Source organism: Parasteatoda tepidariorum, chromosome 10 (assembly GCF_982258835.1).
Source record: "Parasteatoda tepidariorum strain Cologne lab strain chromosome 10, Ptep-v5.0, whole genome shotgun sequence".
Lineage (NCBI taxonomy): Eukaryota > Metazoa > Arthropoda > Arachnida > Araneae > Theridiidae > Parasteatoda > Parasteatoda tepidariorum.
In genome coordinates this window covers 14,777,783-14,804,688 of record NC_141764.1, presented here as the reverse complement: position 1 = coordinate 14,804,688, position 26,906 = coordinate 14,777,783, and the positions used below count along the sequence as shown (strand labels likewise).

General features: G+C 27.7%; 1 protein-coding gene and 1 long non-coding RNA gene across 9 annotated transcripts in view; one reads left to right on the top strand and one right to left on the bottom strand.

Annotated features, from left to right (window-relative positions):
• Positions 1-12,776, bottom strand: part of LOC107455688 (uncharacterized) — a 105,242-nt gene extending 92,466 nt beyond the window's left edge. For 4 of the 8 annotated variants that reach the window (XR_015429926.1, XR_015429925.1, XR_015429927.1 and 1 more), the window contains exon 1: positions 12,555-12,776. This is a non-coding gene — a long non-coding RNA (uncharacterized LOC107455688). The remainder of the gene's footprint in view (positions 1-12,554) is intronic. The other 4 variants (XR_015429930.1, XR_001585617.4, XR_015429931.1 and 1 more) reach the window with 2 other exon arrangements.
• A 353-nt stretch (positions 12,777-13,129) lies between these two features.
• The window catches only part of LOC107455686 (homeobox protein Hox-A1-like), a 34,190-nt gene continuing 20,413 nt past the window's right edge, over positions 13,130-26,906 (top strand). The window contains 1 exon segment of the mRNA NM_001323834.1: positions 13,130-13,945. Within this exon segment, the coding sequence (NP_001310763.1) occupies positions 13,351-13,945 (595 nt within the window). The 5' untranslated portion in view covers positions 13,130-13,350.

Below are 26,906 nucleotides of genomic sequence, written 5' to 3'. Positions count from 1 at the left end.
TCTATTCGTTTAGCATTGCGTCATATGTTGTTCCTACTAAATCGAAGTAGTTGTGTTTTTTTCATATTATACCCAATTGACTTTTTGTAAATTATTTCAATATAAAAAAAATTTTATTTATTTTTTTTTGCTGACATTAAATTACTTAGGTTGATAGAAGCACGTTTAAATAGCAAAATAAAGTGATTTCATACATATTTCAAAATCTGATGTCACACGGAATTATCAATCTCGATTTTACTTGTGCTAACCTAAATATGAGTCGAAGATAAATAATCCATAAAAACGTGCTATGAAAATTATATTTGATTGAGTACACCTGAAAGTTACCAATTCGCTTAATTATGAAATATTTATCAAACTTTATGAAACTTTCTGTCTTTGACAAAGCAGACAGTTAGGTCCGCCGTGTCTCTGAACCTATACACCAAATTTGGTGCCGATCTGTTCAGAAATTTGGTGCGGATCTGATGGGAGTTTAATCTTAGACTATGTCAACCTTCATCTATCAAAAGGTACCTCGTGATAGAATCAAGTTAACATGTCTTATATACTAGTGAATTGGTATTTAATATTTATAGTGGTAGTTACGCCACATTACTCCCCTTCCAGAATTTTATCTGTGATAGAATTCGATGAACAGATACCACCAGTTGGTTAATGCTGTTTATTTATTAACTTCAATTTTTGCTCATTATATATTATTATTTTTTTCTTCCAAGCATTTCGCTCGTTATTTTTTTTTTCTTATAGCTTTTCGCTATTTTTTTCCATCATTTTTTTATAGCTTTTCGCTATTATTATTTTTTTTCCTAGCATTTCGCTCATTATTATTTACTAACCGGGAGACTTTATTTACTTCACCGGATTTCTTTCTTTTTTTTTCTTTGAGCAGTATATATTTTTTTTAAGCAAATCAACTGTTTAATGTGGATTCATCCATCAATATTGACAATTTCTTATCACGTCCGGGTCACCAATGAGGGGATTTAATCTTAGACTATGTCAACCTTCATCTATCAAAAGGTACCTCGTGATGGATTCAAGTTAACATGTCTTATATACTAGTGATTCGGTATTTAATATTTATAGTGGTAGTTACGCCACACTTCCTGAACTCTTGACTTTCTGAAGAACTCTGAAAATTCTTCGAATCAACTTTTTTCCATTTTTTTTCCTTCCCCAAATTCTAAATTCCAAATTTGAAATTTTTCAAAGTGTAATGTTTCATTACATTTTTATTTTGCTTCTTACAAAAATTTTGATAACAACGGATTTTAATATCTAGCTTAAACGTAACTCATACCTCTTCTTTTCCTTGTCAACAAAAATAAGCGAATCAGAAGCCCCTCCTCGCGCTATATATTCCTTACGTATTATTTGAGTGGCTCCATAATACTACTATATAATATACTATATTTTTACTATATAATTTTCAGTTTAATCTCCACCGAACTCTGTCAAACTCTTATTGTTTTGAATAAAAACTACGGTTAGTTGTTACCACTAATTAAATTCACTATTCTTTTCGATTCACCCCTCCGCAGGTTACCTAATTAAAATGCTTCGCGTTCGTAAATTCCACTTTTGCCTTACTACCATTTTAAATAAAAAAAATTAAAACTTTCATCAAACTTGAAGGGAAGGAAAAAAAAAGGCGTAGCCTATCAAAATCTACTGAACATTCTCATATCAGAACTAGCAAGCTGACCCCGAAATATCAAAAGAAAATATTAAAAAAAATATCAAAAAAGAATAGAACCCCCCTCACCGTATAAAGTGACATCTGAATCTGACGTTTCCTGTTGAGTTGTAGACACCACACGAAGATTGTGGCTAGAATTCGTTTGGCCCAAAACCAACTTGTTTCCTTCTTTATTATTTATTTATTGCTTTTTTTTTCCTCCAATAAGAAGAAAGCGGCTTTCTTGATAAGCAAATTCTGAAATTTCTAACTCAAAACTGAACTTCATTAGAGGGGGGGGGGGGGACTTTGACAGCTTTATCTCTGGAGAATGGTATGATATGTAAAGCTCTGATCTGAAAAGAACATAAATAAAAATCTATCCTAGTCTCGTTTGCTTTTATTTTCTTATTCGAACAATTTCACCCAAGTTAATTATTATTCGAAGATTAGCCTCTTTTTAACCGATTTAATGCAGTTTCATTATTCATTAGAAAATTACCATCCTTATTATTGAATAATACAACTACCATCATTTTTAGAAAATTGGCATTATCAAACCAGAATATTACCGTAATTGAAGAATACATAGACTGCCAATAAGAAGAAAACGACTTTCTTAATAAGCAATATCTAAAATTTCCAGTTAAAAACTGAATTTCATTGAGTGTTCTTAGAAAAAATTATTGACGGATTTATCTGTAGAGATTGGAATGATATGGAAAGTTCTGATCTGAAAAGAACATAATAAAAATATTCGCCCTGAAGTGAAAACGATTATTTACTGTCTCGTTTCTTTTATATTCATATGCGTTCCCTTTCGACAAATATTAATTATTAGAAGATTAGCCTCTTTATTTCCTCTTAGTTATATTGATTATTTAAAAATTAATATATATCTTTAAAATTTAATATTGCAATTAAGTTAATTTTGAGAAAACTAGCTTCGTCATAACCGAAAAATACCGTTTTCAAATTATGCATTTGTTGCTAATAAAAAAACGAATTTGCAAATACGATAAATTCTAAATTTTACCTTTCATATTTGAACTTCATTAAATGAAGAAAAGGAAGAAACTTGAAGAAAGGAAAACAGATTTATTTTTAGAGAATGGAATGCTACGGAGAGGTTTTATGTATAAAGAATACTATAAAAAATTTTCTCGTTTAATTAAAAACCACAATTTTCAGTTTTTTTAGCAGTGAGTTTGCTATCACACGAAAAAAAATGTTTTTTTTTTTTTGATACAATTAAAATTATTTTAATTCAGGTTTTTAAATTTTGAATATAAAACTTATATTTAAATTTTGAACAGCAAAAATTAGTTTTCATTAACTTTTGGTACAGTAACATTCAACGATAATTTCAAACAATAATATTTTTTGATGATTCGAGGCCAAATTTTAAGAAAACATGAATAAAAAATTTTTTATGAAAATAAAATAAGGGAAAAACGACTTAGAAAAAAGTCTTACGGTTATAAAGTTATGCTCGAAAAAATATACCTAAATCTAAGTTAAATTTTAAATTATTTAAAAGGGTTTGAATGTAACAGTTGAACAATTGTATTAATCATAATTATAAAGTAAAACATTACACTTCATTACTTAACATTACTTAAAACAGTACAGATCAGTTATTTAATGCAATGACTAGCTAAATAGATAGTTTTTACAATAGTACAGTGCAATTAATTTAGATCTGTTTCAGTAAGACCATTTCGAGAATAAAACCACTCGTAGAGAAGTTTTCTTAAAAAAAAAATTTCGATCAAAAATTTATAAAATTATAACAAAAATTATTTGAAAAGTAATTGCATAAAATATAGCGTAACTATTCAGGTTAATTTGAATAGATCATCTGAAAATAAAACTTACCTCAAAGCAGTTTGAAAAAAAAAAAATTTTTTTTTCAAGTTTGCATTGAAAATTTATTGCATACTATTTGATTAATCGATTGATAATTAAAATTGCTAAAATAACTTTTTAAATATAGTGTAAGTATTTTATATTCATTTGAGTAGATCGTCTAAGCGCGAAAATTTACTAAAAACAGCTAAAAAAATTTTTTAAAGAATGAAAAAAGATGTTCTCAATTTTGTAAATTCAATCAATTTAGGAAAATATTAAAATTTTTCTACAAAGCTAACAGCAATTTCAATGGAGAAAAAAAAATCTCTTTCTTATTCACAATGATATACTGAATATAATTTTCTCTCAAAAGTAGAAATATAAAAAGTGCTTAGGGTTATATAATGAAAAGTCATCTAAAAAATTCTGAATTTTACGGATGGTTAAACTATAAGCTATGTGGGTGGTAAAAAATATCTCGTCCATAAAGAAAAGCTATCAGATAAATTTACTATTTCGAACAATACATTTTATTATTCAGTCTTCTTAAAAAATTATGCAATTTAACTCCTTTTGTTCTAATATTTATTACACATCAAATATCATTCGGTGTTAATTTAATTTGTTTAATGATAAAACTGATTCTTTAAACCACGTTTTAACTTTTCCAAATGACACTTTCTTTCTTCTTTTTCTTTTTTCGCAGACCATTTTGGTTTTTTAAATTTTAAAATGTAAATTAAATTGAAGGGCATTTCAATGAATTCAATTTAAATTGAAGTATTACTCAAATTGTAAGCTGAAAAAATTGATTACTTATTTATGTCATTATATACAGAGGAGTGAAATAATTAATTGTTTTAAATGAAAATATCAGGATAAATTTAAGCAAAAGTTAAAAAATGAATGAAATAAATAAATGCATATAAATAAATCTAAATAAAGTAATGCATATAAATAAATAAATAGATAAATAAATAAATAAAAACCTCACTGATCTTATACTATGTGTTTTTATCAAATATAAATATTTTTTTTATCATTTTTGCTTGAAGTGAAGAAAGAAGCAAGAACATAAACCAGGTGTGAACAACATTATTTTGCAACATCAAAAACGCCATTTGAGTTTACGAACCTAATCTCATTTAACGACACTAGCTGTTTACATTTCCCTCCCATAAACTCGATTTATTTTTTTTAACTACCTTTAACGATTCTGATCAAAAACAGATTGGTAACGTTGTTTTTTATTATAATTGTTTTGATTACAGTAATAGTTATTTTTTCTTTCTACTGACTAAACTTTTTTTCACATTCTTTTAAATATCTTTCCGCTATCAAATTAAAAAGAATCAGTAATTGCAACAGAATTTAATTTTAATATTTTTTTAAAGTAATGTCTAAAGAAAACTGCATCATCCAATTTTTAATCCACTGCTAGTTTTCACAACATCAGTGCTAATTACCACCTTAAAACTTTCAATTTTTCAATCCATAATTATTTTTTGTCACTTTTTTATTTTTAATCTATTATAAATTTTTACAAAACGATTTTTTTTTTTTTAATTCTGTAATCTTAATTCGCATTTAACTTCCTTTAGTGATTTTTGGCCAAAAACAGCTTCGTATTATTGTTCTTCATCATTATTATAGTTTTTCCTTTTTTTTCACACTCTTTTAACAATCTTTACCAAATTCCAATTTAAAAAAATCTGCAACTGCAATGAAATTTCAAATTCATCACTTGCTAATTCCTAAAATAATTCATCTGAATCTTAAAACAAACATCATCAGTGCTAATTTATGCGCTAACATCGAATATTTTAATCCACTAAGTTATATTATATCATTGCTACTTTATGCCCTGATGCATAAAAACAAAATTTGGGTTAAAAAAATAATTTTTATAAAATTTTAAAGCTCCTAAAGGAACTTTTTTACCAAAATTTTCTCCAAATTTAAAAATTTTAATTATTAATATTACACAATATTACATAATTCAAAAAGTGAATTTTTTTATAAATTTTTTTTTTTGCATTTAAAAAAATAAAGTTAGAAGATTTTAGTGTCTTGTGCAAGCAATGCTCATACTATATACTATTGTCAACAAAAATAAACTTTATTTGCTTACTTAATAATTGAACGGCCTTTATTTTGGAAAAATACTCCATAATCAATTAGAATTTCGCAGTTTCCTTCTTAGGTTCTATAGTTAAATTTCTTATCAGTTAAAAATGTTTTATTTTTATTTTCATAGTTGAGCAGCCGACCCAATTTTTTGAGTTTACGGCTACTAATTGTTCAACTCCGTAACCTTGTAATTTTGAACCCAATCCAGAAGACAAAGAAACTCCTGGATCAAGTATTGAGAGAAATTTGCCTGCGTGCAGGACTTTTTTGATGGAACTAAACTGCATTTGCGTCACATGGAGATTAAAACCACTAAAACCTCACATGATTAGCCCGAGAATAACGGGACTCTAACCCATGGTTCGTCTACTACTGAAGATATTTTACGTCAGAACTGTAGTTGATGCAAAATGGAGGCGGAATTCGTATCAACCAACCTTCGCCGGGATTCAAACCCGGTTCATCTAATTGGAAGACGAACGCTCTATTCCCTGAACTATCGCGGCGCAGTTAAAAATATTTATTTTTAAAAAAATCAATATCAATTTTTTTCCCACCACAACTAAAATGGTTTGAATTATCAATTCGGGAACATGACACCTGGAGGCCGAGGTATTTATCCGCCATTTTTTGCTTCGATAAATACTATAGGAATTTTTTGTCCAACATCGTAATTCTACATTGATCGTTTGCTCCATTCATCGTGATTCTACATTGATCGTTTGCTCCATTCTTCGTGATTCTACATAGATCGTTTGCTCCTTTCATCCTGATTCTACATTGATTGTTTGCTCCATTCATCGTGATTCTACATCGATCGTTTGCTCCATTCATCGTGATTCTACATAGATCGTTTTTACATATACAGCAAAAGTCCGTTATAACAGCACTTCATAATAACAGATGGAAATGTCGTAAAAATTAGCTAAACCGCACAAATGCAATATTGAATGTTGAAATAGCAGGGCGGGGGGAGGGGGGGAGAGAGAAAGACTAAATGATAAAATAGGCACTCATACTTCTTCTATTTTGAGTAACTCTTTTGATTTAAAATACATTCTAGAAATAGATTGCTTTTGTAAATTCGGCTGGAATTATAAATTCGGCAGGGAATTTAAAAAGGAAGTTTAAAAAAATACCATATGAAATGCACCATTTTTTGACGTCATCAAGAAAACTGAATATTGATTTCAATATTAAGCTGTCAAGATAAAATAAATAAATAAATAATAGGGTGTGGTAAATAAGAAGCGCATTTTTTTGAGTATGATACAATTCTCATAAATTGCAGAATTAATATTTTGTACGGAGGATTATAAATTGACTGGCTGTCATTGTGCGGGCACACATGATCGCTTTATTAACAGTTAAAATTGTAAGAGGAACTGTTTTTCGAAAAAAATAATAATGAAAAATTTCTCATTTAAAAAAATCATATATATATATATATATATATATATATATATATATATATATATATATATATATATATATATATATATATATATATATATGTATATAAATTCGGCAGGGAATTTAAAAAGGAAGTTTAAAAAAATACCATATGAAATGCACCATTTTTTGACGTCATCAAGAAAACTGAATATTGATTTCAATATTAAGCTGTCAAGATAAAATAAATAAATAAATAATAGGGTGTGGTAAATAAGAAGCGCATTTTTTTGAGTATGATACAATTCTCATAAATTGCAGAATTAATATTTTGTACGAAGGATTATAAATTGACTGGCTGTCATTGTGCGGACACACATGATCGCTTTATTAACAGTTAAAATTGTAAGAGGAACTGTTTTTCGAAAAAAATAATAATGAAAAATTTCTCATTTAAAAAAATCATATATATATATATATATGTATATAAATTCGGCAGGGAATTTAAAAAGGAAGTTTAAAAAAATACCATATGAAATGCACCATTTTTTGACGTCATCAAGAAAACTGAATATTGATTTCAATATTAAGCTGTCAAGATAAAATAAATAAATAAATAATAGGGTGTGGTAAATAAGAAGCGCATTTTTTTGAGTATGATACAATTCTCATAAATTGCAGAATTAATATTTTGTACGAAGGATTATAAATTGACTGGCTGTCATTGTGCGGACACACATGATCGCTTTATTAACAGTTAAAATTGTAAGAGGAACTGTTTTTCGAAAAAAATAATAATGAAAAATTTCTCATTTAAAAAAATCATATATATATATATATATATATACAGTGGAGCATCGTTTATACGACGATCACTTATACGACGTTTACATTTATACGACGTTTTAGTGTGGTCCCAAATCATTCCTATTCATTTTAATGTAAAAATATATCGTTTATACGACGCACAGAATCGGTTATACGTCGGTTTTTAGATTTTGTTCACGTTTACTTAATTTTTTATTTTTTCTTGTGTATTTTAAAAAAGGGCGGAATTTGCCAACATGAGTGATACAGAAAAGGGTGCCAACAAGAATGCTTGGATGACGATCGTAATTTTTACTAGATGACTGAAAAAACTTGACAATGTTATGAAGAGGGAAAAGATAAAAATTTTGCTATTCATCGACCAATGTCCAGCGCACCCATCGATACTAATTATTTTGGAAAATGTAAAAGCTCTCTTTTTTCCTGCAAATTGCACTAGTGCGCTTCAGCCATTAAATTTGACCGTGATTAGAATCTAAAATTTCATCATAGAAAGCAGTAAGTTCAACTCGCTATTCAAAGCATTGCATTGTAGAGACTAATAGCAAGAAAATATAATTAAAAGTAACATACATTCAAATTGCTCACTGCAATTTTTCTTCTTTGGTTATTTGTTTGTTTTACTTAGTCTAATTTAGAAATTTATGCAAATCAACACGCTAAACATTAAAATTAACTGAAAACAGAGTTAGTTTCAGTTTTAGAAGTAAAAATCGATTATACGACGTTATCGTTTATACGACGTTTTTCGGTGGTCCCTTCGGCGTCGTATAAGCGATGCTCCACTGTATATATATATATATATATATATATATATATATATATATATATATATATATATATATATATATATATATATATATATATATATATATATATATATATATATATATATATATATATATATAATAAAAATTGTTGTAACTACAGCAGCCCACAACAAAAATATATACCTCTAAACGAAGAAAGTATAGGGTTTCGTTAAAGCTACTTTTGAGAAGTAAAAGCTGTAAGCCATGTTGCTATTGGCTCAACACTACACAAGCAATAAAAACATAAGTACTCAAAGATAATAAAAATACAAAACCAAAAAATTTTTTAATCCGTAATCAGTGAGCTGGGATAGCCTGGTTGGGGTAGGGCACTGGGCCCATTTCAAGAGGTCATGGGTCCATGTCCAAGAGATCATGGGTTCATGTCCAGAGGTCGGGTTCATGTCCCAACCGGTCGAAGACTCCCATGTTGTAAATAGTGACTGGTGCACGTTAAATCTGCCGAGTTACAAAGTCCTCCATGTTCCCATAACAAATCATATCTCTGGGGATACTAATCCAGGAGTTTCCTGATCTTCTGGATAAAAATTACAAGGCTACAGAGTTGAACGTAAGTACCCGTAAACCCGAAATTGGGTCGGCTGTTCAACGGCGGATAAAAAAATTAAAAAAATCCGTAATCAGAGCAAAAGATAACTAAATCCAAGTTCACGTTCTCATATATCGGTTCCACGGTTTACGTTCAGATATATGTATTTTTGTTGCTGGCCGATGACGAGTGACAACAATTTTTATTATCTTTTTGCTATTTATATAGTTTTATATATTTTTGCTCGGCAGCTATTGCGAGTGCCTTTTGGAGTACAATAGCTTCTTAAAATATTTCTTACTATTTTCAAAATTTTAATTTACTATATAAATTGCTTGATTGTAGTAACTTGATAATTTAAGTATAAAAAAAAAACCTATTATTCCAGCAAAATCTTATTTTGACCTCAAAGATTAATTAATAGGTTTATATATATATATATATATATATATATATATATATATATATATATATATATATATATATATATATATATATATATATATATATATATATATATATACAGTAGAGCATCGTTCATACGACGATCACTTATACGACGTTTACATTTATACGACGTTTTAGTGTGGTCCCAAATCATTCCTATTCATTTTAATGTAAAAATAAATCATTTATACGACGCACAGAATCAGTTATGCGTCGGTTTTTAGATTTTATTCACGTTTATTTAATTTTTTCTTGTGTATTTTGAAAAAGGGCGGAATTTGCCAACATGAATGATACAGAAAAGGGTGCCCAACAAGAATGCTTGGATGACGACCGTAATTTTTACTAAATGACTGAAAAAACTTGACAATGGTTTGAAGAGGGAAAAACGAAAAATTTTGCTATTCATCGACCAATGTCCAGTGCACCCATCGATACTAATTATTTTGGAAAATGTAAAAGCTCTCTTTTTTCCTGCAAATTGCACAAGTACGCTTCAGCCATTAGATTTGGCCGTGATTAGAAATCTAAAATTGCATCATAGAAAGCAGTAAGTTCAACTCGCTATTCAAAGCATTGTAGACTAGTAGAATATAATTAAAGGTAACATACATTCAAATTGCTCACTGCAATTTTTCTTCTTTGGTTATTTGTTTGTTTTGCTTTGTCTAATTTAGAAATTTATGTAAATCAACACGTTAAACATTAAAATTAACTAAAAACAGAGTTAGTTTCAGTTTTAGAAGTAAAAATCGATTATACGACGTTATCGTTTATACGACGTTTTTCGGTGGTCCCTTCGGCGTCGTATATATATATATATATATATGTATGTATCTTTAATTGCACTTTGACTGTAACTTAGAAATTTGTGCCGTTCTCCTTACATCGAACTTTTATTATATTAGGTTTAAACTGAGAACTTCGATTCTTTTTTTATAAGAAGCCAGCACTACCTATTTTCTTAATTTAGTGCTTTAAAATAATATGATTTTTTGTGGGCATAAAATTAGGTAAATTAAAATTGTTCCAAAGTAGGACACCTTGTAGTCCCTTGGGACAGTTTGTGATTTTTATTATAAATAGCTGACAAAATTTTGTCTTGAATTTCTTTGTGTTGGAAAAATATATTAATAAATAAATACATGTATTTTTAGAGGCTTTCCTTATTTTGTAAATCTGATTAGAAATAACAAAGAAAGGCATTAAGATGTAAAAAAAACGCCCTAAGTTTCCACACTTTCCTCTATCCTTAAAAAAAATAAATAAAAATAAAAACTGTTTTAGTTTTGAGTAATTAAATGAAAATATTATGTAGAGGAAAAATACAAAAAAAAAAGGAAAAAAATCAGGCAACAAGCACCCCCATCTCTCAGGACCTCCCTCTCTTCACCCCCACATCACTTAATATTCATCAAGATGAAGGGGGTCGCCTGAGAGGGGAGGGTGAAATCGTCAGCACGCAACCAACCATCGACCATCACAACGAACCCGACTGCGAAAACTAAAAGTTCTATGGTTAGGTGCTATTGCAGGCTAGAGCTGCTCTTTGCTATAGTTCCCAAATTAATTCTTAGTACCTTCGTTCAACAGTCGTTGCGCAAAAGGCAAAATTCGTTTGCAAATGACTTTTTTTCTTGGCTAATGCACGGAGAAAAAAAAAATCGTCTTAAATTCGAATTTTCAAAAAAAAAAAAAATTCCGTTTGTTTGCGCTTGGATTGAATAACAATAATAATAATTTAGAATTTGGTGTGGAATACGCTTCCTTTATTGATTTCGTGACGGCTTTGTGTTTTGAGTGTTATCCTGAATAAATGCCTGTTGCCAAAAGCAAATTTGGAATATAATGTTTTTTAGTTGACTGCACGAGAGGTTTCGTGGCGTCTTATTGGATTTTAGCACGTTTGCGGAAAAAAGTTGAAGCAAGTGTCAACAGTAGCACTGTTCTTCGGATAAAAACATTCGATAGTTTTTCGTACTATGATTTCTGGTTATTCAAAACCCCGCGTGTCAAAAAACATAAGAAAGCCTACATAGATAAATAAAATCCTGTGATTCGCAGTAAAAGGTTTTTTTTAAATTTTACTTTGAAAATTTAGTCGTAATAACAAGATTAGATTTGAATGTTTACGGAACTCATTAGTCAAAAAAATAATCTTATTGGTTCGAGTTATTGAAAAATATATTTATTAAGATTATAGAGTGATTTTCTTGTTAACTGCTTATTAAAAGAGGAAGAAAAAAAACATTCTTTAAAATTATCTGAAATAAACGCGAAATCTTGTAGGTAACTCTTGCAGTAGAACGTACTTCAACAAAAAAAAATTTAAAAAATAAAGAAGAAGCATTTTTTAATCATGAAATAAAAACTAGTTCAAATTATTAAAGTTGTTAACATTTTAATCTTGTTTGAAAATAAAATCCGCTGAAAAATTATAAGCAAAAGACGATAAATGAAAGCGTAGCAAAAATTAAGAAATAAACAATATCTAAAAGTAGAAGAAGAAAAAAACTAATCCACACAAAGGATATCATTATTCTTTATTTTTTAGGAAGGAAAAATAAATAAATAAAAAAATATTGTTTTCAGGATATTAAAATTACCATTGCTTTTAGGTCTAAAGAAAAAGAAAAATCAAACGATGAGTAAAAAGCAAGCGATAACTTTCAATATTTAAATTTTCTTTTCTGCAATTAAAAATGAAATGCATCATTAAGTCGTAATTAAGAATAATTATCTGCGTTATTCAAAAAGTTTTGTTCTGAAGGAATCCGCACTTTGAATTACTATGCTTATTGTGTTAATCGATAAGAAATTCAGCAATATCGATACGGATTAACGGAAGTAGAATTCTTACCTTCCGTGAGGCAAAGTTCCTTCTGTGGAATTCCTTCAACGTGATTCGTTGAATTCTTTTGCCAGAAAGTGTGACTATCCGGAAAAAAGTGGCAGCGCCACTTGGATTGAAGTCAGAAGAAAAAGACTTGTATCGCGCTGTCCAGCGAGTGGAGAGTTGTTGACTTGGAAATAGCCATCCCCCACTTCTTTTACTTCCCCCCTCTTTTCTCACCGTTGCCATAACGACAGGGGTGGCGCTCTAGCCTCACGCGTGAACGTTGAAGACCCCAGCGGTCAGTTGCATGAGATTACCACTCGGCTAGAGGAAGGAGATCTATTCAGTGTGCACTGAAACGTCCAGTAGTTGAAACCGACTCTCGCTCAGAAGGCGGGGAAAAGGAGAAGCGTGCTTGAGAACTGGTGGAAAAAAAAGTTTGTTGAAGAAAGTAAAAAAAAACTTGTCACTTCATCTACTGGAGGTAGCGATATCGCCATTGGCCAGATCCGCTATCACGTGACCCAGACCACCCCCTTCCTCCACCTCAACTTATCTGCCCATACTTTTATGTCAACCACAGGTTTCGCAGAGATGGTTCTTCATCCATTTATTTTCCGATTTATCTGTAAGGAGTTAGACAGCTAATTTACTGGCTTTTGCGTCGGGGTGCCTTGTTTTTTTTTATTTTTAATAATTTTTTCACCTTTTTTTTTCTCTGATTTTTGAAAGAAACGATTCATTATAAGAGTGAGAGGCACCGAGGAAAAAAATAATTTGTGGTTTTTTTTTTCTTTTTGAAGAAAACGATTTTTCAAAAATGATGAACGGAGCAGCCATGTACTGTGAAAGTGTTTATCAGCTGAGATCCGGCAATGATGACTACAAAAGTTATCACAGCGAACCGGACAACTACGTGCAGGACACGAAATTGTTCTACGCGGACCCTAGTCCGCAACATTGTTCTTATCCGGAACCAAACGTCCCCGAACCACCTGCCGGACATTTACCACATCAAATAATCAACGAGGAAAATGGATTAATTTATACAAATTTAGATGCCGGACAAAACTATAATCCCATCCAGCATCATTATCAACAGCCTTACTATCATCAGTCTTCTGGGCCTCATTATTATCCGGTAACTGCAGAATACAATGTCCGGCAAATGTCGAATAACATAAACGAAAATGGTATTGGACACCACCATGCGATCCACCAACAAATCCGTCGAAATATGTACCATGGATATCCAAATTACGGTAATCAACCTAACGACCAAAACCACCAGCCGATACCTGGCGGGAACAGCCCGTCGATGAGCGCGGTAGCAGTTTATCAAAGGCCGCAACAGCAACAGCCCATTCCCACATTCAAATGGATGCAAATTAAGAGGAGTGTACCTAAACCTACAGGTAAGTTTTTATTTTATTTTACTGCTTATTTTAATTTAGTAGTGATTAGAATGTGTAAAGTAATAGTTTTAATTAATGCGTTTACTTTAAGCTACTAAAAAAAAAACTAGCTATCAATTTTTCCCCCACATATTTTGCAAAAATTTTTTATTTTTAGCAATATTTTATAACTCCCGAGCTTCTGCTTTATAGAACAATATTTGGTACAATTTTGCAACTTAAAAAAATTTATTTTAATGTTTTTTGTTTTGTTTTATGTCTTAACAATGTGATTGTTTACGTAAAAATGTAATTGATTCAGAAATTTTAATTATAATGTAGTATTATTAGAAAGAAAAACAACTCTATTAATGAAACCTGTTTCGCCAATTCTTTGCTGCATAAATATCTTATTTGAATTTATCTAATTTAGAACAAATAAACTGTAAAAGTATCATACTAAATCTAAAAAATGCCAAAAATTCCATATTTTTTCCCTATATAATGATTAAGAAAAATATAAGTTTAATCATTTTTTTTTTTAAATATTTTTTATCTCGTGAATTTACTCTATTCTAAACAACAAGTTTTTCAGTAAAAATCACATTTTTACCATTATTATAGATCTCTGGTCTTAAAAGAACAAATTTCTTCGTTAAAAATTAAATTACCTATTTCATAAACTTACGATCTAAACACGTGCATTCTCCATTGGAACTGATATACTTGGATTTTTGTGTTACTATCAAATCAGTATTAAACACGAGTTTGTGTGAAATTGTTAAATACTCTATTTTAAAAATAATATTTCAAATAAAAGTTTATTAAAAAAATCATTATTATTTAAATAATGAGGCAGATATTCTTATTCTTTTAAACTACAAATAAGCTCCATGTATTTTTCTCAAATGGGAAACAATATTGAGATAAACATGTGCTTTGGATAGTTAATTATAGAGATGTTTTCTTTTATTATATTCTTATAACTTTTAGTTTATACAAAATGATTTAAAATCTCAAATAGGTTTTGATATGATGGGAATATGCCAAATTGTTTTAAAAAGAAATCAAAATACTTTTTTTTTCAAAATTATTTTTCGTAAAATTTTTAACTTGCAGTAATATTTAAATTCTAAGTTTTTATTCGTAAAGTTCAGTGTAAATTAAATGAGTTTTTATTTAAGAAAAATTTTTCTAATTGCTAATAATGAGTACATAGAAATATTCAATTTTTATATTTTGGATTTTTTCTTATTATTTCTTAAAACATATAATCAAGTTGTAGATGTTTATTTATATCTAATCAACATTAAATTATTCTTACTGTGCAGGAAAAAATAAAAAGTTTTAAGTCAATGGAGACAAGTTAATGTTTCTTATTTTTAACTTTATGTTTGAAATAGACTTGTTTTGAATTAAATCGAATTTGTGATGTAATTGTTAATGTAAGTTAATACAAATTTCCAATTAAAAAATTTATAAATAAATATTAACAATGGGTACATGTTAATATTTATCATTTCTTAAGAATTTTGATATAGATCCATTGTTTTGAATAAGATATGATTCAGATTTTGGATTTTTTTTTAAAAATGTGTCAAGTTCAATTTGTAGATGAATTATTGCTTTCCAAAAAATCTTATTTTTTTTCTTTAAGTTGAAATTGTTGCGATATTTCAATTACGAATTTTTATTTCTTAAAGTTAAATGTAAGTTAATTTGAATACTTATTTACTTTTTTCATGAAGAAAAAAATATATCTGCTGTTAACCATTGAAACACATACATATTTTGACTGGTTAACCATTGAAACACATACATATTTTGACTGGTTAACCATTGAAACTCATACATATTTTGACTGCATTGTGAAAGAAATGTGTTTTTTTGTGAGTATAAGATTTAATTCATATTTTGTATAAGCTTTTACAAAATATCTTTTGATAGGAATTTTCAAATTGTAAATGTTTATTTACATTTAAGAAAAGTTAAATCGAATTTATAATAAAGTGAAAAAGCGCAAAAAGGATTCATTTTCTAAATTACTTTCTATATAATACTACTTAATAAAATGTATAAAGAAAAATTTCTGAAAATATAGTGAATCGTATTTCAATACAAAAGTAACATTTATTTTAAACTTCAGTTTTTTTTACCTAAAACTATAATTAAAACAAGTAAACAAGAAATTTTTAACGATGTTTAGATCAGAAAGTGTGTTACATATTTTTATCTTATTAATATTTCATTTAAAATCAAAAATAAGTATGAATAATAAAATACTAATTAGTACTTTATTTTACCTGAAAATTTCGATGAGCCCCATTATTTTTTTAAATAATAGTTTAATTGATCATCAAATTAAAATTTTATTAACGTGTTGTTCCTTTTTTTTAATTCATAAGTTAATATTCCATTTTTAACAGAACAATCTGTTTTTAAAAAGAAGTAACAACTAACAAGGATGTAGAATCTTTAAACAAGTGCCACTGTATTACTGCTTCTTAGAATCTCTTAGGCAAAATCTAAATTTTTAAATATAAATATGATACTAAATTATGACCCAACATTTTTGTTTTATACTTAAAACACATTTTTAGCGACACTTTAATTTTTGTAGTTGTAATGAAATTAAAAGCAATGCGATGAACACGGATATAATACAAATACTAAAAATATTCAGCTTATTTTCACTATATTCATGAATTAGTGATTCTCAATGTATTCATAAAGTGGTGATTTTCAATATTTTCATTAAGTTATTTTTAATAGCAGCAGTTTGTTTTTTATTGTCATTTTACTTTTTTTTCTTAGTCATAAATTATTATGTTATACTTTATATTATGATGAAAATCTTGAGAAAAAAAATTAACAGGTTCAATCTAGAACTTTTATAAAAGAATTGCGGGTGTAAATCTTATATTCACATTTTTTTTCCCTCTACATTTTCTCCCTGTATACAGTTTTTTTCTATGTTTAATCATTGTATGTACTGAACTTCATAGTCAACTAATGATGAAGAACAACAAAAAGCTGAATTATTTTACTTTTTTTTTTAAAAAAGAAAGCTAACTTGTTATTTTGCGCAATTTTCCCCTTCTCATGCATTATGTTTGTTTCTCTAAAAATTCACTTTTGTGTTTAAACAAAAACGAAACAAAAAATATTTAAGACATCCTTAAAACCTCATTAAATAGTATCAATATATTCAGATTAGTATAATTAAAGATTACATCATTACATCACATTCCAACTTTACATTACATTTTGATTTGCTGAGAAAAACTATGAAACATGGGAACTTGAAATAGCAAAAGGATGTAGAATAATGTACAGGAACTACGATAGAATCAAAGAATTTAAAATTCAATTCCTTATTATTTAATCCTCATTCCACTTATTCATTGTTGTAGATAAACTTATTCATTTAACTCGAGGTCCCTATTTCATCAACTCACGATTGAGTTAATTACGAAAGTAACAAGAGGGAAAGAGAGTTTTTAAGTATTATTTGATTTATATCCAAACATTTAACATTATCTTATCATTAACATACATTGAAACTTCTAAAAAATGAAAATAATAAATTTAAAAGAGATTAAAAAAAAAACATTTACAATTTGAGCTGCCATAAACATTTAAGTCTCGTTAACGAATGAAATTTGTCCTTTTATGTTAAACATTTAAATACAGTATATTTTTCAAAAGCAGGTAATCGTGCGTTTCGTTACGATTATTAACAAAATGTTGTTATATAAAACTAGAATAATTTTACATTTTTATTAACGCAATGTTCTTTTTCTGAGAAATATCGACTTTTAAGAAAAAATAATGATAAATGCGATGCAATCATGGGTTTGGTGAACAAAGCCTCCAACTTAAAGTAAAAAAGCGATACTTAATTTATATATTAATCGGTTACAATAATTATAAAGTTTACTCACTTTATAATAATCAGAAGATAGTCTTATATGCAAATAACTAAGTGATGCATACTAAAGTGGGAAATAACTCCGAATGAAGATAGGGTTAATTTTATGTTATGTATGAAATAATTCTAAACATTGCCGCATCGATTCTTCATCATAGAACCGAAACTATAGTATGCCTGTCCTGCTAATTTGTGCTTTTTCACGATTTTTTTTCCCCTCTATCAACTAAATGCATGTTTCCATTCCTTCTAAGAATTAAAAATTCTCACTTGGTAAAAAATAATAAAAATATTTCTTTTAAAACAAAAGGCACTTTTTCTCCTTATTCAGAGGTAATGACATTACCAGTTTTTTTTCTTTTTTTTTTAAACTTAATTCTGGTATTGAAACTAAAATATACAGTTTTTGAACCATTCATTTGTCAATTTTTTTTATTTTTTTGTTCATATGGTTTACCAGAATTTTAGTTCCTGTTAACATATTTATTAAAAAAATAAACTGAAAAGTTTACTAAATCGAATAAGTGGTTTTTATACCATGCTCTTAGGTATTATGATAAAATTACTAGATTTTGCCGCATTTTCAAACGTTTATCCCATATTGTAAAACCATATTTTATTGTTAATTTTACCTAAATCATTACCAAAGCGCTTCGGTACTGATTACCGAACTTTTTGGTGTTCTCATACAGCCAGAAACACTTCAAATTTTACCTCATTCTGGTATTTTTAATTTTTTTTTTCACAGTAGAGCTCAAAATTTTCACCAGGGAATGAAAAAAAAAAAAAAATAGAAGAGAGGATTTTAACCATTGAAACTGAAGAACGGTTGCAACTAGTCGCAGCTACATTCAAATGAGTCATTCGAGTAGAATTTGTGAGGAACTGAGAAAAAAAAAATTTCATTGATACTCTATTACCTCGGTTAATGCTTTTCTTACTTCTATAATTTTACTTCCTTTATATTAGACTTGACTGTTTTCCGAAAGTTTTATCCTGTCGTGAAATAGCCCTTTTTTTTGACGATTAATATGCGATATTCATAACTATGAGTTTATAATAGTTATTCATGATTGTTAAGTCAAGTTTAGTCTATCTTCAGATAGCATCCTCTAGACTAATTCTGAAAATGGTGTCGGCAGTATGAAGAAAAACTACTGTTTTTTGAAAATGAAAATAGTTTCTGGTCTAATTTTTTACTTTTTATTAAGGTACTACAGTGCTACCATTATCTAGGCTCAACTGACGAGTAAATTGATTCATTGATTTTCATTGAATTATCCATTGATTTTGATGATTTTTAATATAGATGGATATTTTACCTAAAAGAAGAAAAACCTGTGTAATAATATTATTCTTAAGAAATTATAAAAATGTATGTTAAATAAAATAACTGAATTATACACTTACATAAATTCAGCAACAAAAAAAAAAAAAAAAAAAAAAAAAAAATTTATTTAGACAGTACATTTAGAAAAAATTAGTTAGACAATGCATTTAGCAAAAATTAGTTAGACAATGCATTTAGCAAAAATTAGTTAGACAATTAGTTAACTTAGAAAAGATTAGTTAGACAATTCGTTTGCTTAGACAGTACATTTAGAAAAGATTAGTTAGACAATTCGTTTGCTTAGACAGTACATTTAGAAAAGATTAGTTAAACAATTCGTTAGTTTAGACAGTACATTTAGAAAAAAATTGTTAGACAATTAGTTAATTTATACAGTTAGCAAAAAATTAACTGGACAAGTAGTTAATTTTGACAATACATTTAGCAGAAATTGATTTGCTAAATGTTAACTATTTCATATTACATACTGAAGTTCTTAATTACTTACTAATACGACTCTACAGCCTACTGAACAATAACGTTACAGACTTTACTGTTTTCCAAAACTAGTTTCACCGTATTTTTAGTTATTCTTTTAAAACCAATCAAACTTTTAGGAATTCTTTAATTTTTTAAATTTTTTATCCTTGCCTGACTGATAGAAAATTCTCTTTCTCTATATATTTTTTTGTATAAATAAAGGTAATACTTAAATTAACATACAGTGGTTGAGTGTATCAGTTATAATAATGACAATTATGTTAACTCCTAATCAGTTAAATTTGTCATGGTTCAAAAATATACTTTTTTATTGCTTCAAATACTTCCACTTGTAGTTTTATTTATTGTGTTATAAACGCATGTATTGAAAATTGTTAGCCTTTTCAAGAATTATGAATTTCAATTTCACATAAAACCATTATTATGATTTGTTGCCATCAGAGCATGCTTTTTACGATAGCAATTATTATTTAATGTTTTTCAACTTTTTCAATCTCTGTATCCACTCAAATATCCTTTTTTCATTTTTGCTCTCAAGGTAAAGGTAAACAATAGGTGATTCTATCACCTTTTTTTTATTATGTTGCCAACACCTGCTTTATTTCCCTATTGTGTTTAGGAATAATCATTCCGAAACTCAAAATTGCTGTTCAACAAAAAAGATCTGGTTTTGGCTTAATTGTTTACTTTTTCTATTTATTACTAAATGTTTTAAGGTTTTGTTTCTAAAATTTTAAATATTAATATTCTGTGGAACAATTTTAATTTATAATTACAATCTAATATTAACTTTTGCATTTTATGAACTGCCATCTATTATGAAGTAATTATACAACGTTATTTGTATTACATGATTCTGTCTTCTTAACTGTTCAATGCTGTTTATTACTGAGCATTTTAAGGTTTTGTTTCTGAACTTTAAAGTGTTAGTGTTCTATAAAACAATGTAACTTTTATATAATATTTATTATTTTAAAATTTATCGTATGAATTGAGACATTTTATAAAGCGTCACTAGTTGCTTAGTTGGTTTTGTTCTCAAATTTTATTTGATGTTTATTATTAATGAATATTGAAAGGTTTTGTCCCCTGATTTTTATACTTTATTCATTTTCACTGATCTAAACGTTTTAAGGTTTTGTCCTTCGAATTTGAAATATAATACAGATTTGTTTATTACTAACAATTTTAAGATGTTAATTTCAAATATTAGTGTTCTACGTAACAAATATATTACAAGCGTTCTCCCTGCGCGTTTTTAGAAGGAAGGCCCGTCCCGCCTACGAAGAATAAATATTTTACGGTTTCTCCCTCCTAGAAATTTAGAATTTTATACAAGGCAATATAGTAATAAGCGTTAAATTTTATGTAAACGTTAAATATTATGTTCTTTCAATGCAAGCGATATTTTTTTTATTTAAACTTATATTTTATCTGGACATAATTAAATGTATTTTCCTAATCACACACTGAGGAAAAAATTATAGTTAAAACTACAAGAATATGATAAAATTTACCGTGCTTCTGGCTCTATGTGAACACCAAAGAACACTGAAATTTTTACCAAAGAGCTACGGTAATGATTTTGGTAAAATTAACAATAAAACACTGCCTTATGGCATCTATTAAAATTTGGTAAATGTTGTAAAATTTGGCAATTTCCTCATAATACCCAAGAGGCATTAAAACCATTTATTTTGCTAAATTTACTTTTAAGTTTTGCGTTTGTTATTAAAGTTATTAAATGAGTAGTAATGATGACTATAATTTTGAAAACTATAATTTGCTATAAACCACTACCACATGAAAGTAAATATTACCAAATGAATGATTTAAATACCCTAAGTTTTAGCTTTATTGCTAAAATTGTTTTCTTTTTCTTTAAATAATAAAAATGCATATCTTTACAAATATATATATATATATATTAAATACGGGGATTTTACCAGAATTATTCTTTTTTTCGTGTTAGTGCTATAAATTAGCAGCTAAAATAAAACATTCGGCCATAAATTTGAAAGCTATTTCGGTAAAAACAATTGATAATTTCGCAAAAATCTTTAAACAGTGTTTATTTTTCAATTCAATTCCTTCCTTTTACCTTCCAGTTTCCAGTTTTCCCCTCTAATTTTATCATTATTACCCCATCATCAATGTAAATATTATGAATTGTATCAGATGCATAATTTATCTTTCTAAAAAAAGTACCAGTTATTCATCAAATGAAGCTATTATGTTTCGTCACCACCTATTTAAATGTAGAATTTATACGCGTGCCGTTAACAGTTTTGAGCACAATAAATAGTAGCTTAATGATGTAGAGTAGCGTGATTTGATCATTAAGCAAGTACATTAGTGATATGTAATCACTGTTATAGAAGTCTAAGAGAGCGGTTATCACACTATTTGTTTTCAAGTAACTTTCCATTAATCATTGGCCTTATTATTTATCTTCTCATACAGCTTAACATCATTAATCACTAGCAGGGAGTTGTTGAAAAGTAACCGTTATTTTTAAAGAGATATTATTACAAAAGAACGGTTACCTGCAGTTGTAAGAGGTAGATTTTAGGATAAATTTTAACGAGTAGGACCTGGTTTACTATGAAATAAAGTTAAAATGTATCAAAGTTTAGCGTCTCATAACTATCTTGAGCTACTTTAATATTAATTTGTTGCAGGTTTATAAAAATTATCTTAGATAAAAACAAATGAATGTTGACAAACGTCTTTCAGTATTAAGCTGGTGTAGTTTTACTTACTATGACGATATATTGCTTTAAATTCCATTTACCAAATGTGATTTTTGATACAATGAATGAATATACAACTTTATGAATGAATATAACTCAATGAAAAGGAAACAGTTTTATGTGATAATTTATTACTATATATGTGTGTATCTATCACAATTTTTGTTAATTTTTTTCGAATAATTTCTTTAATAACATATGGGAAATTAGAAACATAGCTTTCTTACTTCAATGAAAGATTCTTAAGCACTAAATAAAATAAATTGTTGTTTAACTATACTTGAAGGAAAATTTATTATTGAAGGAATTTTTATAAACTTTTAACAAATAATTTTGGATAGCAAAGTAAAATAGATTGAAATTTAAATAGAAGCGTTGTGCTATCTAAGCTTTTCCCAGAAACTATTCAAATGTTTATTATTATTTGTTCAATGATTTTTATCTGGAAGCCTTTTTTCCCTTAATAGTTATCTTATAATCATTAACTCTATTTCTGGCAATCAAAAATGCAACGTAATAGTTTTGAAAGAAATTTGAGAGAAGTAATAAGCTTCTGATACTGATTTCGAAACTTACTGCAGCAGCATGAACTTCTTAAATAGACTTGATAGTAATACTGTTTATTATCTTTGATGCTTTTAAACATCATATAGTATTAATTTAATTCAGTATTATTTCCACACTGCTTTAATAATAATAATTTAAATATTAAAAATACACAAAAATAAAAATATATACCGGTGAGAACTTCTTAATTATAATGGATTTTAATCAATAAAAATTACAAATGAAAATTAAAAATAAATTTTTCGTCTGTAATCAGATGGTTTATCATTATATTTACGTAGTAAATGCAGTATTGTTGTGCCGGATTACAAAAAATAAGAATATTTCGATATTGTGTAACCTATCACAAAATATATCTAAGTTCCTGTTCATAAATGCTATGCGATTTTAGTAAATAATATTAAAATCATTTTATAAAGTACCAGTACATAGAATTAGCATTTATAACAAAAGTAATTTTGATAAGTTGTGTTCCTTATCACAAAAGTTTTGTGATAAATTCAAAATGTAGCGAGCTACTTGATCACAAATAAATTTGATACTATTTGCAGTTATTTTAGTATTAGGCACCAGTAAAAGTATCAAAACAAGTTACTTTATCGAACTTTTTAAATGTAATAGTGGCGACTTTTTAATTCGATTTCTTAAAGATATATTTCAAATACATACTTTATGCTTCAAGTCAAGCACGAAAATAAACATACTCACATTTTGTTTCTATGGTAACAGCAGTATTTCCCTCCCTTCGCTGCTGTTTGGGTTAACAGTTTTATGTTGACTATATTTTGAAATGCCACGGCCGAAGCTTACAGAAAAAGTGCTAATTGTAACAAAGTAGACATTCTGCTTGGAAAAGAATTGTAATCAAAGTTATGTATTGAAAATAGCTTACAAATTATGAAGAGTTAACTTTATTTTGTAGGGAAATAAGGTTAAAACAATACAACAAAGAGAAAGAAGGACAAAGAACACATTGACATGTGAAATAGCAATTATTTGTGGCATTTCCCTTTTTTATTTTTACTTAGCTTAAAGGGGTACCTCTGACGTAAAATATCCTCTCTGGTAGATGGATCATGAATTAGAGTCCCTTGCCGTCAGACTGACCGTTGAAGGTTTTCTTGGTTTTCCTTTCCATGTAACGCAATCGCGGGTTAGTTCCATCAAAAAGTCCTCCACGAAAGTAAAAGCTCTCCCGATACTTGATCTAGGAGTTCCCTTGTCTTCTGGGTTGGGTTCATAATTACAAGACTATGGAGTTGAACATCAGTATTCATGAACCCAAAATTGGATCGAGTGTTCAACGGCGGTTATAAAAGATTTTTTAAAGAAAATACATAGATCTAGTTTTAAGTTACTACAAAGTTGCTAAACGTATTAGTGTAAATTTAAATTGTACAAAGATGTAATGAAAGATAATTTTGTTGCCAAAATTATAATACAGATATCTAGTTACTGAGAAGTTGCTAAATGCAACTGAGTAAAATTAAACTATACTATTATGTAGGGAAAGGAAATTTTATCAAAGTTATCAATGATGTTTTTTATTTAATTAAGTAGATTTAACGCATCATATTGTGTAGAAGAATTAAATGTTATTCCCAAAGTTATAATACAGACATGTAGCTTGAAGTTACTGAAAAGTTGCTAGATGTAAAAGTATTCATTTAGATTATTCTTTCAAGTAGAGAAAGGTTGTTGTCCACAAAGTTATAATACAGAAATGTAGCTTTATGTTACTAATTGTTATGTTACTAAGTACTCTTATGTTGTTAAGTAACCAATACTCTTATGTTAATATGTTGCTAAATGATATAGATGTAGATTTAGATAATCCTATTATGTAAGAACTGGTAATTACGTTGTTAAAAAAAGTAATTATGTTGTTAATAAAGTATTTATGTTAATGAACTTACAATGTTCTTCAAAGTTGCTACAGTTGACACAGAGTAGATTAGGAATATCTTATTTAAACATGAAAAGGAAATATTATAGTCGAAGTTACACAGAGATCTAGATTAGAGCTACTTCAAAGGTGCTAAATCTAACAAGGTATATTTAGAATATCTTATTGTGCAGGCACGGCTAATGTTGTTACTAAGGTTATAATGTAGAGATCTAGATTAAATTTACTTCAAAGTTGCTAAATGTAACACTGTAGATTACGAATATTATATTATTTATTTCCAAAATTTTAATTTTATAACCACACTAACAATGTACAACAATCTATACTGGTACAATAAACAACAATGTATACGGATACAATTTATGAAAAGATATACTGTTTTTTTCCCTCGTGAATATGATCTGTACTATGTGTTAAGAAAGGTAACATTTCGTAACCTTTTTTCAAATTGTTGCATCATAAACATTGGACCCTGAAACTAAAAAGGACAAATTTTAATATTGTGATTTTTTTTTAATTTTTATTTTTTATCAATCGATATTCATCGGTATATTTTGATATTCTTACAATTTAACTGATTTATATTATTTTTACATTTGTGAATATTTTCGTTATCCCAATGAAAATTATCAACACTCAATAATTTCGCATTCAATAACTATCGGTATGTATATTATTTGTGATTTTACCGTTTGTTATTTAATATTAACAATAACAATCGTGATATTTTCGTGTTCAATAATAATAAGAGATTATTTACGGAGATTAGAATTATGATTATAATATTATCATAGTTTAAATGTTGTATTGTTAATGAATTTCGCTATAAAAAATAAGAGCTCGCTTAAAAGTTGAAGCATAATGTTAGTTACGAAACACAAGTATGAATGGGACTTAAAACATTATTCTGAACCTTTAAGAACAGTACTTCTTTAAACTATAAGAAAACAATTTAAATTCCTTTTTAAAATAGAACAATGACTGGCAATCCAGTTACGACATTCGAATGATTTGGAATAAATAAAAAGAAAAAATCTGAAAATAAACTCCGGTTTTACCCAAAATATTATGATTGTGAAATCAATACACTGTTATTTTCGAGAAACAATCACGTTTTTATTTTGCTTTATTTATTGTTTTTTTATTATTTATTTATTTTTATTTTATACATTAGAATATGATTTTTATGCCAATTCAAGTATGACTTCTCCTTTCTATCACATACGAAAGCAAAAAATATTCTTACATAATTGCATATTTTAAGCTTCATATTCCATATTTTTCAGTTTTCATTTTAAAATCTCTCTGTATAATTTAAGTAGACGATATCAAAATGGATTTTAGAAGTAAATTGTGGTCTTCATCTATGGTAAATATAAAACATATCTATGGGTATATATGGAGCCATAAAAGACCAAAATGAAGTGAATGTCGACTTTCACCGATGAATGTCAGAACAGATACTTTACAGTTAAATTTTACAGCTGTTAAGGGAAGCCGCTGTGCCAGCAACTGTTACTGTAAAAGAATTTTAAAAAAAATTTTCAGTGTACAATAATTTTCTAAGAATAAATTTTTTAAACTGTTTTATAAAAATGTGTTACTGACTTTTTCTAAACTATTATCTTTTTTTCAAAAATCATTTTGTAAAAAGTTCTAATCAAACAAAAATTTGTCTAAAATGTTTATGACAAAGGTTTAACTTTTTTTTTTTTTATATATATTTTTTTTCGAAGAGGAAACGCCGATGTGAATTTTTATTTTAAACGAATTGAGGAAAATAAAAGTGAACATTTTTTCGTCGAAAGACTTCAAATGCATTTCAGCAGTCTTTTCTTAAAATTCTTACTAAAGAAAATTTTTAGTTCATTATAATGTTCTCAGCATTTGAAATTAATTTTCAGCATATTTTTTATTTTAAAAATTTGCTGTTTTCTTCTACAAATAAATAATAATGTCGATCTTTTTAATCAAATAAATCTCTGTACTGA